This window comes from Nerophis ophidion, linkage group LG10 (assembly GCF_033978795.1).
Source record: "Nerophis ophidion isolate RoL-2023_Sa linkage group LG10, RoL_Noph_v1.0, whole genome shotgun sequence".
In the NCBI taxonomy this organism is placed as follows: Eukaryota; Metazoa; Chordata; class Actinopteri; order Syngnathiformes; family Syngnathidae; genus Nerophis; species Nerophis ophidion.
This window is the reverse complement of record NC_084620.1, coordinates 41,548,655-41,564,733: the sequence shown is the minus strand read 5'-3', so window position 1 is coordinate 41,564,733 and position 16,079 is coordinate 41,548,655. Positions and strand designations below refer to the sequence as shown.

The window sequence follows — 16,079 nt, the reverse complement described above, 5'->3', positions numbered from 1 at the left end:
GTCCCACCAACCCACACCAGGACGGCAGGAAGTCTGTCACAGTCTGCTTTAATCGCATAATTACACACTGTTCTGGACATCTGTGTTGCTGAATCTTTTGCAATTTGTTCAATTAATAATGGAGAAGTAAAGTAGAAAGATGGAGGTGGGAAGCTTTTAGCCTTTAGCCACAAAAACACAGCTGGTGTTTCCTTGTTTAAAATTCCCAAAGATGAAGCTTTACTATGGATCAGAGCGGTCAAGCGAACATGGACCCGGACTACATGTCAACCGGCAGTTTTCGGTGAGAAAATTGTGGTAATAAGTCGCCTCTTACCGAAGACATCAGCGGAGCTTTTGTCCTGCTGCAGCTGCCGTGACTTCCCTCAGAGACTCTGGCGTAAACACACCCGTGGCCACACCCCTCTGACTTTCAGGTACTATCTAATCTCACTAGAACACTGACAACACAATAGGCAGATAAGGGATTTTCCAGAATTATCCTAGTAAATGTGTCTAATAACATCTGAATCGCTCCCACTGCAATTTCTAGTCCTTCACTCTAAATTTCCTCATCCACAAATCTTTCATCCTCGCTCAAATTAATGGGGAAATTGTCGCTTTCTCGGTCCGAATAGCTCTAGCTGCTGCTGGCTATGATTGTAAACAATGTGAGGATGTGAGGAGGTCTACAACCTGTGATGTCACGCGCACATCGTCTGCTACTTCCGGTAAATGAAAGGCTTTTTTATTAGCTTCCAAAAGTTGCAAACTTTATCGTCGATATTCTCTACTAAATCCTTTCAGCAAAAATATGGCAATATCGCGAAATGATCTGGTATGACACATACAATGGACCTGCTATCCCCGTTTAAATACGAAGATCCCATTTCAGTAGGCCTTTAAGTGTGTGTCAGCTTTCTCTTGCAGCAAATACAGAATTGGACCACAGTAAAATAATAATCGAGATCATTTTACCTGGCCGTCCAGGAACACCAGGGAAGCCTGGAACTCCGGGCTCACCAGATATGGAGCAGGGCAACGCTTGGCCTGTTTGTGGTCATAGACAGTTAGATCGGATCACGCATTCACATTATTTTAATAGGAATGATATCATCATGTTATAAACATGCCTTGTCATGCCCAGAAGTGCTTGTCACCTCCATTCACTGCTTTTAAAACATCATCATCCTTACACTGACTGTGTATCTACTCGCCCATCATCAGATGGTGATAGTAATAAAATACAAAATGAGCATTCTCCTTGCCCACTGGGTGTGAGTTTTCCTTGCCCTTATGTGGGTTCTTCCGAGGATGTCGTAGTCATAGTGGTTTGTACAGTCCTTTGAGACATTTGTGATTTAGGGCTATATAAAGAAACATTGATTGATTGGTTTCATCTGACCACATGACATTTTCCCAATCCTCTGCTGTATCATCCATGTATCCATTTTGATATAAACTCAACTCGTTGTGTTTGGAGAAAGAAGAATACTGAGTTGCATCCCAGGAACACCATACCTACTGTGAAGCATAGGGGTGAAAACATCATGCTTTGGGGCTGTTTTTCTGCTAAGGGGACAGGACGATTGATCCGTGTCAAGGAGAGAATGAATGGGGCCATGTATCGTGAGATTTTGAGCCAAAACCTCCTTCCATCAGTGAGAGCTTTGAATGGTTGACCAAATACTTATTTTCCACCATAATTTACAAATAAATTATCTAAAATTCCTACAATGTGAATTTCTGGAATTTTTTTTTCACATTCTGTCTCTCACAGTTGAAGTGTACCTATGACAAAAATTACAGACCTGCGTCATCATTTTAAATGGGAGAACTTGCACAATCGGGGGCTGACTAAATACTTTTTTGCTGTATATATATATGTAGTTGGTATGGTTTCAATCAGGAGTGTCTAACTCATTTTAGATCGGGGGCCACAACCTACTTCCGAGTGAGCCGGACTGGTAAAATCACGGCACAATAACCTAAATCTAAAGAGAACTTCAGATTGTTTTCTTTGTTTAAAATAAAACAAGCACATTGTATTCATATTTATATATATTTATATTTTTTGAATACCGGTAAATTAGGTGATAATGTTCATCAGTCAACTCATTGGTGTGAATTTTCAATCTATCAAGATTAAAAAGTTCTATCAAAATACAATATGTTTTTTATGTAGTTTGATCATTTTCCTTGACTGATGCACTAACATCATGTGGTTTATTTTGTACATCAATCAATCAAACAATCAATCAATGTTTACTTATATAGCCCTAAATCACTAGTGTCTCAAAGGGCTGCACAAACCACAACGCAAACCACTACAACATCCTCGGTAGGCCCACACAAGGGCAAGGAAAACTCACACCCAGTGGGACGCCGGCGACAACGATGACCACGAGAACCCTGGAGAGGAGGAAAGCAATGGATGTCGAGCGGGTCTAACATGACACTGTGAAAGTTCAATCCATAATCTGTAGGATCATCTACACCAGGGGTCACCAACGCGGTGCCCGCAGGCCCCAGGTAGCCCGTAAGGACCAGATGAGTAGCCCGCTGGCCTGTTCTAAAAATAGCTCAAATAGCAGCACTTACCAGTGAGCTGCTTCTATTTTTTAAATGTTATTTATTTACTAGCAAGCTGGTCTCGCTTTGCTCAACATTTTTAATTCTAAGAAGGACAAAACTCAAATAGAATTTGAAAATCCAAGAAAATATTTTAAAGACTTGGTCTTCACTTGTTTAAATACATTAATTTATTTTTTTTACTTTGCTTCCTATAACTTTCAGAAAGACAATTTTAGAGAAAAAATACAACCGTAAAAAGGATTTTAGGATTTTTAAACACATATACCTTTTTACCTTTTAAATTCCTTCCTCTTCTTTCCTGACAATTTAAATCAATGTTCAAGTAAATTTATTTTTTTATTGCAAAGAATAATAAATGCATTTTAATTTAATTCTTCATTTTATCTTCTGTTTTTTCGATGAAAAATATTTGTGAAATATTTCTTCAAACTTATTATGATTAAAATTCAGAAAAAATATTCTGGCAAATCTAGAAAATCTTTAGAATGATAAATGGGTTGTACTTGTATAGCGCTTTTCTACCTTCAAGGTACTCAAAGCGCTTTGACACTACTTCCACATTTACCCATTCACACACTGATGGAGGGAGCTGCCATGCAAGGCGCTAACCAGCACCCATCAGGAGCAAGGGTGTAGTGTCTTGCTCAGGACACAACGGACGTGACGAGGTTGGTACTAGGTGGGGATTGAACCATGAACCCTCGGGTTGCGCACGGCCACTCCTCCACTGCGCCACAAATGTACCTTGGATCCAGTTTCATCTCATTCCTTAATCTCTAAAGACAAAATATTGTGAAGAATTCAAAAACATTGTTTTTCTTTAGTATTTTACTCTCTGTTGGTCACATTTCTGGAATCCACTAGTTGCCAGGCGGCCTGATTTTAAAACTTGGGAGATTCTGCATCAAAGCTTGGCCGACGGAGGAAGAAGTTTGTTACCCACCCGGTCCCTCTCCGTCGTCAATAACCTCTTCACAGCTGATTTCACCTGGATGGATGCACATGGTGCACAAGGAGCGATGGATGGACGGATGGATGGGGATGGAGATAAAGAAAGAGAGGTAGAAGATGGCAGCATACAAAGCCAGTCAAGGTCATTCATTGAGCATGCGCCAAAAATCAAGCAATTAAAAAATGTTCATTAAACAAAATATCAGCAAAATCAGTTGCACTGGAGAACTTAATCCAGTTAAGGCAAAGAACACACATCAAAATGCCTCCAAACAGGTTATTGCGTGTACTGCAAGGAGCAAAGAGGCCGACTGACTTAAGTGACGCGTGCCTCGTTGCTCCCGTCTGTGACAATAACCTTTCATATTAAATAGCAAAATAAACTGGTTGCTTAGCATTAGCATGGGGATATCAGAGTACACATTCATGCTTGCAAATGGGCAAACTTTGTGTCATTTAGCCTCAGAGGAGGAGTGTGTCCAATGTTGGGTTGAAGTACAAACCCTAAACCAGTGGAAATCGTACATTAAAACAGAACACAATGATTTGCAAATCCTTTTCAACCTATATTCAATTGAATAGACGGCAGAGACAAGATACTAAATGTTTGAACTGGAAAACATTTTTATTTTTTGCAAATATTAGCTCATTTGGAATTTGATTGAATGTTTCAAAAAAGCTGGCACAAGCGGCAAAAAAACTGAGCAAGTTGAGGAATGCTCATCAAACACTAATTCGGAACATTCCACAAGTGAAAAGGATAATTGGGAACAGGTGGGGGCCATGATTGGGTATAAAAGCAGCTTCCATGAAATTAAAGTACCAATGATTGTCACACACACATTAGGTATGGTGAAATGTGTCCTCTGCATTTGACCCATCCCCTTGATCACCCCCTGGGAAGTGAGGGGAGCAGTGGGCAGCAGCGGTGCCGCGGCCGGGAATCATTTATGGTGATTCAACCCCCAATTCCAACCCTTGATGCTGAGTGCCAAGCAGGGAGGCAATGGGTCCCATTTTTTTATAGTATTGGGAACTCCCAACTTCCCGATCTCAGGGCGGACAGTCTAACCACTAGGCCACTGATGCTCAGTCATTCACAAACAAAGATGGGGTGAGGGTCACCCTTATATAACCCTTATATCCTATGTTACCAGGTTGTCCCCGACGGCCTTGCGGCCCTGGAGAACCCGGAGGGCCAGGGCCATCCGGGGTTACTGCAAAGACAGCCATAAGGTGGAGCAACTGGTTAGAGACACAAATGGTGTGGCTTTCAGATTTCCCACTGTTTGCTGATGAGCACTAATGCACTGACGGGTGAAGATGAATATTTGCAATGGTTGATTTTTCCCAATCCAAATGCTGACTAAGCAGCACAGTGCAGCTCCAAGTTACAGTGTGAAATCTGTGTTAGTTGGGTTTCGTTGGTCATGACAGCTTTGATAGGCTTGAACTGCAAGGTGACAGATGCTTGATTATGTAAGAATGCTGACATATTATACAATCTTAAACAACACAGCTTCACAATGCGTGTGAGCAAATCGTCGAACAGTTTAAGAACAACATTTCTTAACCAGCTATTGCAAGGAATTTAGGAATTTCACCATCTACGGTCCGTAATATCACCAAAAGCTTCAGAGAATCTGGAGAAATCACTGCATGTAAGCGATGATATTACGGACCTTCGATCCCTCAGGCGGTACTGCATCAAAAAGAGACATCAGTGTGTAAAGGATATCACCACATGGGCTCAGGACCACTTTAGAAAACCACTGTCGGTAACTACAGTTTGTCGCTACATCTGTAAGTGAAAGTTAAAACTCTTCTATGCAAAGCCAAAGCCATTTATCAACAACATCCAGCAACATTGTTGGCATCACTTGGCCCGAGCTAATCTAAGATGGACTGATGCAAAGTGTAAAAGAATTCTGTGGTCTGACGAGTCCACATTTCAAATTGTTTTTGGAAACTGTGGATGTCGTGTCCTCTGGAACAAAGAGAAAAATAATCACCTGAATAGTTATAGGAGCAAAGTTCAAAAGCCATGGGAGTGTATTAGTGCCCAAAGCATGGGTAACTTACACCTCTGTGAAGGCACCATGAATGCTGAAAGGTCCATACAGGTTTTTGAGCAACATGTGTTGCCATTTAAGCAACGTTATCATGGACGCCGCTGCGTATTTCAGCAAGACAATGCCAAGCCACGTATTACAACAGCGTGGCTTCATAGTACAAGAGTGCGGGTACTAGACTGGCCTGCCTGTAGTGCAGACCTGTCTCCCATTGAACTTGTGTGGTGCAATATGAAGCCTAAAATACCACAACAGAGACCCCGTACTGTTGAACAACTTAAGCTGTACATCAAGCAAGAATGGGAAAGAATTCCACCTGAAAAGCTTCAAAAATTGGTCTCCTCAGTTCCCAAATGTTTACTGAGTGTTATTAAAAGGAAAGGCCATGTAACACAGTGTTAAAAATGCCCCTGTGCCAACTTTTTTGCAATGTGTTGCTGCCATTAAATTGTAAGTTCATGATTATTTGCAAAAAAAAAAACAAGTTTCTCAGTTACACAAGGTGCCAACTTCACTGGTTTTGGGTTTTGTAAAAAAAATAACAGCTTCAACTGCAGAATTTGATATAAAAAAAAAAAAGTTTACTAATGGACTAACATTGGCTGCATTGTTGATTGTTTGACTGCAATTGAATCCTCATCCAGCTCAGCTGAGGCCAAAGAATCACAGTGGCAATTTGGTGTTCAAACCTCCATCATTATGCAATAATCAGTGCACTAATGAAGCGGCTTATCAACTAGCGAGATCATAGAGCAAGTGTAGAAGCTCATTAATGGAAAACCATTAATCATGTAGTTAACAGTATGCTGCAGTGGCAAAGTGGGAAGCTGCTTTGGGAAAGAAAACTAGAACAGGCGCCTTCCAAGGTCCTGTTGAGAGGGGTTGGTGGGGTGGGCGCACGCTGTGTCCGGTTTCTATGGTAACTGCTATACGAGGACGAAGGTATCGTTAAATATCATACACACACACACGCCTTACCTCTTTGTCCAGGCAAACCTGGTTGCCCCGGCAGCCCAGGAAAACCAGGGTCTCCAGGCTCTCCTCGGAAACCAGGTGTACCAGCATAGCCAAGGCCAGGCTCGCCAGGCCCTCCAGGCCGACCCTTAGCACCCGGATACCCTGGGAAGCCTTTTTCTCCACGCGAGCCGTAGCCACCGTCCCCCTGCAGAGGGCATTTTGTTTCATCATTGCAGTCAGTCAGAGAAGATTGTTTTTGTGGTAAAAGCACTCACAGGTGGGCCGGGGGCTCCGGGGAAGCCGGGCGAGCCATCTCTGCCTGGTTTTCCGGTTTCTCCATTAGGTCCTCTGGGTCCTGTTTCTCCGAGCTCTCCCTTCACACCCCCGCCGAAGTTTATGTAGGAAGATGCTCCCTTTTCTCCCTTACGGCCAAAGAAGCCCTGTTCACCGGGCCGACCCTAGGGATGTGGGGGGGTTACCACAATATGGTCAGGATGAGACATAACCATTCTTTTCGGCAATAGGTCCGACTTTACGCACAGGGGATCCCTGAAGGCCGGGGAAGCCAGGTGAACCGCCATCACCGGGCTCACCCTTTGATGCAGGAAAGCCTGGGCTGCCATTCGCACCCGGCGGTCCAGGAGGCCCGGGCAGCCCTGAGGAGCCACCTCCAAGACAGTTGCAGTCACCAGGATCGCCTTACGGAGAGAGGGCAAAGACAGGAAGTGAGAGACTGTGATGACAGAAAAACTTGTTGGATTTTGCTAGGATGTGGATTTGTACCTCGATAACCCTTATATCCTATGTTACCAGGTTGTCCCCGACGGCCTTGCGGCCCTGGAGAACCCGGAGGGCCAGGGCCATCCGGGGTTACTGCAAAGACAGCCATAAGGTGGAGCAACTGGTTAGAGACACAAATGGTGTGGCTTTCAGATTTCCCACTGTTTGCTGATGAGCACTAATGCACTGACGGGTGAAGATGAATATTTGCAATGGTTGATTTTTCCCAATCCAAATGCTGACTAAGCAGCACAGTGCAGCTCCAAGTTACAGTGTGAAATCTGTGTTAGTTGGGTTTCGTTGGTCATGACAGCTTTGATAGGCTTGAACTGCAAGGTGACAGATGCTTGATTATGTAAGAATGCTGACATATTATACAATCTTAAACAACACAGCTTCACAATAGCATGAATCAAAATTCACTGATTTTACACTGCGATGCCTACAAAGCTCAACTCAAAAGTGTATGTGTCCTGTGTGGGAGTTAAGTGTCCGGTGTCCATGCTGCATTGTTTTGCATTAGGAGGTGGGCAGATTGATCCAAATATTGATAGCATCGATACCAAGTGGGCTCATTGTCATGCTGGTATGAGATTTAACCAAGTAATCATACCAAGTGTAGTATCATTATCTCAGACTTCCTTTTATTGCCATTCAAATTTGAACTTTACACTACAGATAAGAACAAAATTGTGTCGCATTAGCTCGTTGTAGTGCAGGATAAAAGAGCAATAAGGTGCAGGTATAAATAAATAGATTACTGTACAGATAAATATTTTGCACTTTTGCATATGCATCCATGGTTATGGATGTATGTTATATTGTCTTTATATTTCAGGGAGTTAATCCGTTTTTGGGGGGACTTGAGGGGATTATTATGATGCGTTCAAGAGTCTTATGGCCTGGGAGAAGAAGCTTTTACAGAACTAGAGGTTCTGCTACCTATACAGCACAATATTGTAACATTGTTAACAAACTCAGGGAATAAGTCATTAGACACGGGAGGGCTTTGACCAAAGGCTTTGAATGAAATCCAATTGTTTTCCGGGCTTTTGTCACGTAATTATGCCGATGAATAAAAGGGATTTATTTTATTTGGCTGATATTAATTATAATAATAGTAATAATAATGGATTAGATTTATATTGCGCTTTTCTATTATTAGATACTCAAAGCGCTCACAGAGAAGTGGGAACCCATCATTCATTCACACCTGGTGGTGGTAAGCTACATCAGTAGCCACAGCTGCCCTGGGGTAGACTGACGGAAGCGTGGCTGCCAGTTTGCGCCTACGGCTCCTCCGACCACCACCTATCATTCATTCATCATTCATTCACCAGTGTGAGCGGCACCGGGGGCAAGGATGAAGTGTCCTGCCCAAGGACACAACGGCAGGGACTTGGATGTCAATAGGCGGGGAGCGAACCTGCAACCCTCAGGTTTCTGGCATGGCCGCTCTACCCACTACGCCATGCCGCCCCTGTCGCATTGTCTTACATAGTTATGTTTATGTATTAAGTTATCACAAATACATAGCGTTTATTTGTCCTGTGTTTTATTCGGATTAGAATCACAATTAACAGAATAATTTAATGATTAAAGTTGAAAAAGTTAAAGTACCCATGATGTGTGTGGCGAAATTGGTGTGGTGAAATTGTTCCCTGCATTTCACCCATCACTCTTGATCACCCCCTGGGAAGTGAGGGGAGCAGTGAGCAATAGCGGGGGCTGCGCCCGGTAATCATTTTTGGTGATTTAACTCCCAATTCCAACACTTGATGCTGAGTGCCAAGCAGGGAGGTAATGGGTCCCATTTTTATTGTCTTTTGTATAACTCGGCCGGTGTCTAAACTCACGACCTATAGGTTGACTGGCAACACTAAATAGTCCCTAGTGTGTGAATGTGAGTGTGAATGTTGTCCATCCAAGGAGATCTGAGAGAGTAACGTTTGAGGATGAATGTTAATCGCAAATCTTATTTGTAACAATTTTTAATCGATTCAAAATATCAAACATTGATTTAATTCTTGTTTTTGTTCGTTTTATCTGTCCTGTACAGCCACTCAGGCAAATTATGTTGTTGATGTAGATGCTCATATCTGCTGTACAGATTGACTTTATAAGAGAGAAGTTTGTTGCCTTATTTGTATTTGACTTTATTAAATGTTTGGGAAGCACTTAATTCAATAAAAACAGTTCTATTTTACAGTAAGTAATAAAAAATTGATCAGAGCTGTTATCTAATTCATGGAGGACTGTAATTAATCATAGAACTGTAATCCAATGTTATTAAAAAGGCATGATTTGAATCGAGAATCGTTTAAAATGGAGAATCAATTCTGAATCAAATCGTTACACTCTAGAATCAAATCAAATCCAATCCCAGCCCTAATCTTAAAAAATCTCAAGTCAAAAGTGTTGATATCAGTATGAGTATCGGCATTTTCTTGGTATCAGATCAATGAGAACATTTTCATGAATGCCCACTCCTAGATTGTACAAAAGGATTCATGCAGTGTGATTTCAAAACTCCTTCTACCTGTATCTATGTTGCATGTAAAATCAATGAATTATGTTCAGCAGCGACACCCTGGGGCCAAAGATGAAAAAAAGCAGCTCGGGGTCGAGAGGCCCTTCCATCTAAGCCTGAAGCCAAACTTACCACTGCACCTTGCACAGCGTTAAAAGAGTTAAGCTACCGCCTGCTGAAAGTTGAGTCGGCTGCGCTGATTTGTTTAAATTTCCCCCAGGCCTGCAAAATATTGCTATGATGATCATCGCAATATGGCTGCTACCTGGGGGCTACCTGTATGTGACTGACCGTCGGGCCTGTCGGGACCCTCAGGATAGATGACGCAGGGCTCACTGGGCCGGCCTTGGAGGACAGTAAAGTCAGTCAGCCGGGATTTGAGTCTTGTACCTGTTTTACTTATAACTTGCTTTACTTATAAAAAAGGATGCTGTGTGCCTGCCTGATGATAACACAGCAGCCTTAGCATGAGGTTAATGCAATCATGAAGATGAAAAAAAACAAAAACCCGCTAAATGTGATCATCTCCACCTTTGATGGAAGTGAGAAGAGAACTTCAATTAACTGGTCAACATACCGGAGGGGCCCGGAGGTCCAGGAAAGCCGGGGGGCCCTGGAATTCCGGGGGAGCCTGAGATTCCTTCAGAACCATATGCAGCTACACCAGGGCTACCTTTCTCCCCCTTTGGGCCTGGGGGCCCTGGGAAGCCCTGGCTGGATGGGCGACCTACAGACGAGAAAAGATTGGTTGATCAGAACTCTGCTGTCCATACTTGTATGAGGGTCTGCACATGCACTAACCTGAACCAAAACCTCCAATTCCTGGTGGCCCGGGTGGTCCTGGGAACCCTGGAGTTCCTTGGTCACCGGGGGCCCCTGGAAGCCCATTAAAACCTGGTTCACCTTGTGGACCTGAAGATGGAAAATAAGAAGACTAAAACCTGGAGAGCTTCCATTTTAGTTTGGATTTCAAACAGCTTTACCTTGAACATAAGTGCTAGGACCGCTGACATACGCAGGAGGTCCTGGGATTCCAGACTCTCCTTTGTCTCCCTAATAAACAGATACCATTCAACCAGGACAGTTTTAATTGAAATGACAACCCAATGTGATGAGGACTGAGTGCCTGATCTACTTAAAGGAGAACTGTACTTTTTGGGGACTTTTGCTATCATTCACAATCCTTATGTAAGACCAGCAAACATATATCTGTCTTTTTTTTTTTTTTTTGCATTCTAACTCGTAAATAAACATTAGCAAAAGTACGCTAACAGTATAGCCAATGGGAGTTGCTCTATTCCGCTGATAAAAAAACATCCATCAATGTTTTATATACATGCTGCAAGTATATATGTCTGTAATAACAGGCGAATGCATAATAGAACGTAATATTTACGTGTTTTAGTCATTTTAAGCATATGGCAGCACATTATTTCACAGACGCATCAAAACTTTGCATTTCCCTTCAACAACAACAGCACTACTCTGATGACAGACTTCATGAGAGCCATCAAAGACTATTTTGGGACAAATTAGTATCCAGAACCTTATATTTTTAAGCCGACATATAAGGGAGATGATCTACAAGTTGTCTGCTCTCACTGGGATGTCGACTGATGGGATAGTTCATATCTTCCCGTTTAGATGAAGAAAACATTTTTTTGGGGGGGTATAAGTTGAATGTCAAAGTTTCTTGGTTTGTAGCCACATCCTTCTACAATACAAGTGAGAAGCATTATTTATATAATTAATTTTTACCAACTTAGAGGCGATGGGGCAGCTCACCACCTCAATATGTCAACACTGTAGCTGCAAAAGCTAGTTCATGCTCTGTGGTCACTAAAAGTAGGTCCTCAGTGTTAGCACTTATAATAACAACATTGCTAATACTTAGTTAATATTAAGGTCACGACATGTAAATTGAGTTTTTTTGGCAGTTTTTGGATGTGTTGTTAGAGGGCTTTATGGGCGCAATGGATGACTTCCATTATTTGCATTGTTTGCCACCTCGTACTTGCCGGATTTAACAACTTAAAATGCATAAAGAAAGATAAAAACATAGGTGTTCCTGTCTTAAAAATGGATTGTGAATGATTGGCAAAGTTCCAAAAAAGTTGCAGTGCCCATTTGAAGGTTTGCATGTATTAATACACATGCAAACTTTGTAGCGCACGCAATGCTGATCTACTAAGCTCATGCAGAAAAAAGTGCGTCTCCTAAATGAGCAAAATAGAGAGCAAAATCCATTCAGTGAGCGTGTCTGCATTTACAGTATATGATGATTATTGGAACGCCCACAGTACTGGGAAGAGGAGATGCAAGTATAATAATTTAGCGCTGACAATTTCATCGATCAAGGCCAAAACTGCTCTGCGGCTGCTGTTTTGCATTCACAGTCTAAAATGTGCGCATATACTGACACAGTCATTCACAAATGGCTGTGAGAAAGGAAGCGATCTCGCTGAAAAGACAGATTATGGACAGAGAATTTCCCGTCCTACGTGTTTGTGTCAACATATTTGTACCGTCAATAATTTAAAATAATACATACCTATTCAGCAATATAATTTTATAATTGTATTTCTGTTGAATGACTTAAAATTTTAAACAAATTCAAATGATTTATGTTGATGTCTGTTGGCTTTTTTTTAAGTGTTCATTTTCTCATATAGGAGATGTGTTATCATAATATATCATATATTGTCAAGGCGCGGATTCGAACACGCTTCCCTCCTGAAACTGAGTGTCACGGTTCCTCCTCTGGCTGCTCGCCCGGACATGCCCCCGCTCACGCTGAGTGCAGCACACCCACGCAGTGACAATCCTACCGACAATCGGCAATCTGCAAACCTGGGACTGATGAGGCCGAGCTGGATAAAGGACCAGTGGACCCATGGATCCATGCGGGGACTTCTTCATTTACCGTAAGCCTTATGCTCTCTCTGCGTTTTTTCCCTCCGTATTTCTGACGTCCGTGTTGCTCTCCCGCAGTGCCTTCCCGTGTCTTCCCCTACGAGATCTCCCGTTGTTTCCCCGGTGTTTTGGACTGCCTTTCTCGATCCCCGACCCTCGCCTGGACACGGACCTAGTCTCTTCTCTCCTGCCCTGGATCATCTGCCTGCCTCTCGGACTGCCTTGTTCCTTCGCTCTTGACAACACTTGGTAACACACACTTCATTTAACCTTACACATAGCCTCACATATACACACTCCTGGGTGATGTAACACACTCAATTTCCTTAGTTTAGTTTATTAGTTAGTATTGTTTATTATTACTATTATATATGTATATATATATTGACTGTATACAATAAAAAAATATTGAGCATTACTGACCCCTGGTGTCTTTTCCGTCATCACCCCTCTGTAACCATAACATACAGGTATATAAAACTTATTGCAATATGCATTTTATTGATCCAAAGAGTGCAACTTCAGTGTAAAAGTAAAAGTAGGTTACGTTGTCTAGATCGCGCTCAAAAATAATCCGCAAAAGGTGGTACATATTATAGTTGCTGCATGTCAACAACTGTATGAAATGCCCCAGTTGGGCGCACGTGATGCGATACATGTGGAGGGAAATAAGTGTCTTCATGGTGACCAGCTGGTATACAAGCAAATATCAATCAATTAATCAAAGTTTACTTATATAACTCTAAACCACGATTGTCTCGAAGGGCTGCACAAGCCAGATGCAGAAACATTTCATTTAAATAGGGTGGTCTGCACCACTTTTGCACTTGTTCTCAATTGTCGACACAGTCTTAGTAGAACACAGGAAACACGCTCACTAATTGTATACACACTTGTATAGCTTGTACACGCTATTTAGCACGTATTATTTCGATCTTAGTAGTTCACATCTTTTGATTGGAAAAGGGTTGGTAAGTCACATTGGAAGATACAAAATCAGGTAAGACTCTATTTACCTTGGGTCCAATGTATCCTGGCTGCCCAGGTATTCCTGGATCCCCTCTGTATCCCTGGGCCACCACAGGTGTTTGTATTAGCTTTGCCAAAATGGTGAAATACTCAAATGGATGTGTTCATTTAAAGCCTACCGGTTGTCCAGGTACACCTGGTGGTCCATTAAAACCTTGAACACCCTGAAAGCCACAAACAACACAAATGGGGTGACTTAAAAGACAGACTTATTGTCCAACATTTTGCATATATGTCTCCTTTCGGTATTACTCTTATTCCTGGGTATCCGGGAATGCCTTTTTCTCCGAACTCCCCGGGATAAACAAAAGCGGCCTGAAATAGACACATTTTTTTCAACCATTTTATATAGCTTGTAGAAACATCTGCAAAAGCTGACAACTTACAGGAAGACCACGATATCCTGGAATGCCTCTGTCCCCTTTTCTTCCAGGTTCCCCCTATAAGGCAGATGCAAAGAAGGAATAAACTATTAAACATACATAAAGCACAAAAGGGGCATTTTCGAGTAGGTACATATTCTGCCCATTTTTTATTCGCATTCAGCTATAAATCCAGCAGAAGGAGCTGTCCCACAACTCAATTTACTCAACATTTTCCAGCAGGAAGATGCTTTGACAAAATGTGATTTTGTTGATCTATGGGACTGAAAGACGTGTTTTGTGCCACTTATTCTTTGTCTCATTTTGTCCACCAAACACTTTATGCTGTGTGTGAATGCACAAAGGTGAACTTTGTTGATATAATTGACTTGTGTGGAGTGCTAATAAGCCATATTTGGTCACTGCATGACTGCAAGCTAATTAATGCTAACATGCTATTTGGGGTAGCTTTATGTACGAATTGCATCAATTAATTTCCTATATCCTGTGTGTATTTAATTTATATCTGCATGTCTCATGACATATTACCTGTATGTAATATTGGCTGCATTTCTGATGGTTGTTTGTGTGCCATGTTGCTCCAGACCATAGCAAAGGTAACCCAGCTTACATAAATTGTTATAAATCCATTAGAACACGACAGCCTGCCGTTTCCTTTAACTTGGACACACACATCTATACCTTTTGCCATTCTAAGACTGTCATTTAGTGTTATCACACCCCCTAAGAACTTTTAATATTGTTTTTCAGTGTTGTAAAAATGTGTAGAATAAATATTAAATTTCAACATTTCTGTCAATGAAGATTTGTGTCAGCCTGTGACACATGGTCATTTTGATAGTAGGCTAATATAGCTAATATAGACACTTATATCATGTGTTGACTTCATTGTAATACTTATAGAAAGCTTTTAATTTTTGCGGCTCCAGACAGATTTTAGTTTTTATTTTTGGTGGGGAGTTTGGGGGGGGAGCTAGCGGCGGTGGCGATGACCAAGAAGAACGCGGTGTTGGAATATAATTACAACACTTTATGTACATATTTATATACATATTTATATGATATTTAAATATTTATATAATATTTAACTACAAGCTCCATTCACAGACAAAGTCCCATTGCTTTTATGAGTGGTCGAGCGAGACAAAAGCCAAAAAAAACAATAAAAAAACATTTAAAAAAAAATAAAAATTATTTTTTATTTGTTGCGGCCATAAGTCTTTCGTGGCGGGCCGCAACAAATAAATGAATGTGTGAGAAACCCTGTACATATATATATATATATATATATATATATATATATATATATATATATATATATATATATATATATATATATATATATATATATATATATATATATATGTATATATATATATATATATATATATATATATATATATATATATATATATATATATATATATATATATATATATGTGTGTGTATGTGTATGTATGTATATATATATATATATATATATATGTGTCGGATTGGTGGTGGGTCTACTGCGCACTGGATTGCGGGTCGTTTCCTCGCCGTTCCGGGGCGGGTGCATGCTGCTCGCCTCTCGGCGGCATTCTCCGGCGCTGTCTGCGGCTGTATGGGGCTGTGACGCTGGGCGTGGTCGGCGGTGCGTTGGGGTGGTTGGTCGTCCGAGGTGAATGTCCGGTGGCTCGATTGGCCAGGCTGTGGATGAGTTGGGTTCGGTGTGTTGGCGGCCTCGGTGGTAGCTGGGGGTGTGCGTTGTTATGGTTTACGAGGTCTGATTTTTTTTCAATTTAATTTAATTTAATTTTTTATTTTTTTGTCTTGGCTCCAGCGACCACGGGTGTTTGTACTGCGAGCGGGCAGTCGTGGTGATGGTTGCTGTGGTGCTACCAGTTGTTG

General features: G+C 41.6%; 1 protein-coding gene across 4 annotated transcripts in view; it reads right to left on the bottom strand.

Annotated features, from left to right (window-relative positions):
- col4a6 (collagen, type IV, alpha 6) overlaps nt 1–16,079 on the bottom strand; it is a 178,256-nt gene that overhangs the window by 30,553 nt on the left and 131,624 nt on the right. For 2 of the 4 annotated variants that reach the window (XM_061913805.1, XM_061913808.1), the window contains 14 exons: nt 14,193–14,246; nt 14,059–14,121; nt 13,926–13,970; nt 13,794–13,847; nt 10,848–10,917; nt 10,666–10,776; nt 10,442–10,591; nt 10,156–10,209; nt 7,338–7,427; nt 7,095–7,252; nt 6,830–7,012; nt 6,576–6,759; nt 3,518–3,562; nt 958–1,029 (listed from right to left, as the gene is read on the bottom strand). In XM_061913805.1, the coding sequence (XP_061769789.1) occupies nt 958–1,029; nt 3,518–3,562; nt 6,576–6,759; nt 6,830–7,012; nt 7,095–7,252; nt 7,338–7,427; nt 10,156–10,209; nt 10,442–10,591; nt 10,666–10,776; nt 10,848–10,917; nt 13,794–13,847; nt 13,926–13,970; nt 14,059–14,121; nt 14,193–14,246 (1,333 nt within the window). The remainder of the gene's footprint in view (nt 1–957; nt 1,030–3,517; nt 3,563–6,575; nt 6,760–6,829; nt 7,013–7,094; nt 7,253–7,337; nt 7,428–10,155; nt 10,210–10,441; nt 10,592–10,665; nt 10,777–10,847; nt 10,918–13,793; nt 13,848–13,925; nt 13,971–14,058; nt 14,122–14,192; nt 14,247–16,079) is intronic. The other 2 variants (XM_061913806.1, XM_061913807.1) reach the window with 2 other exon arrangements.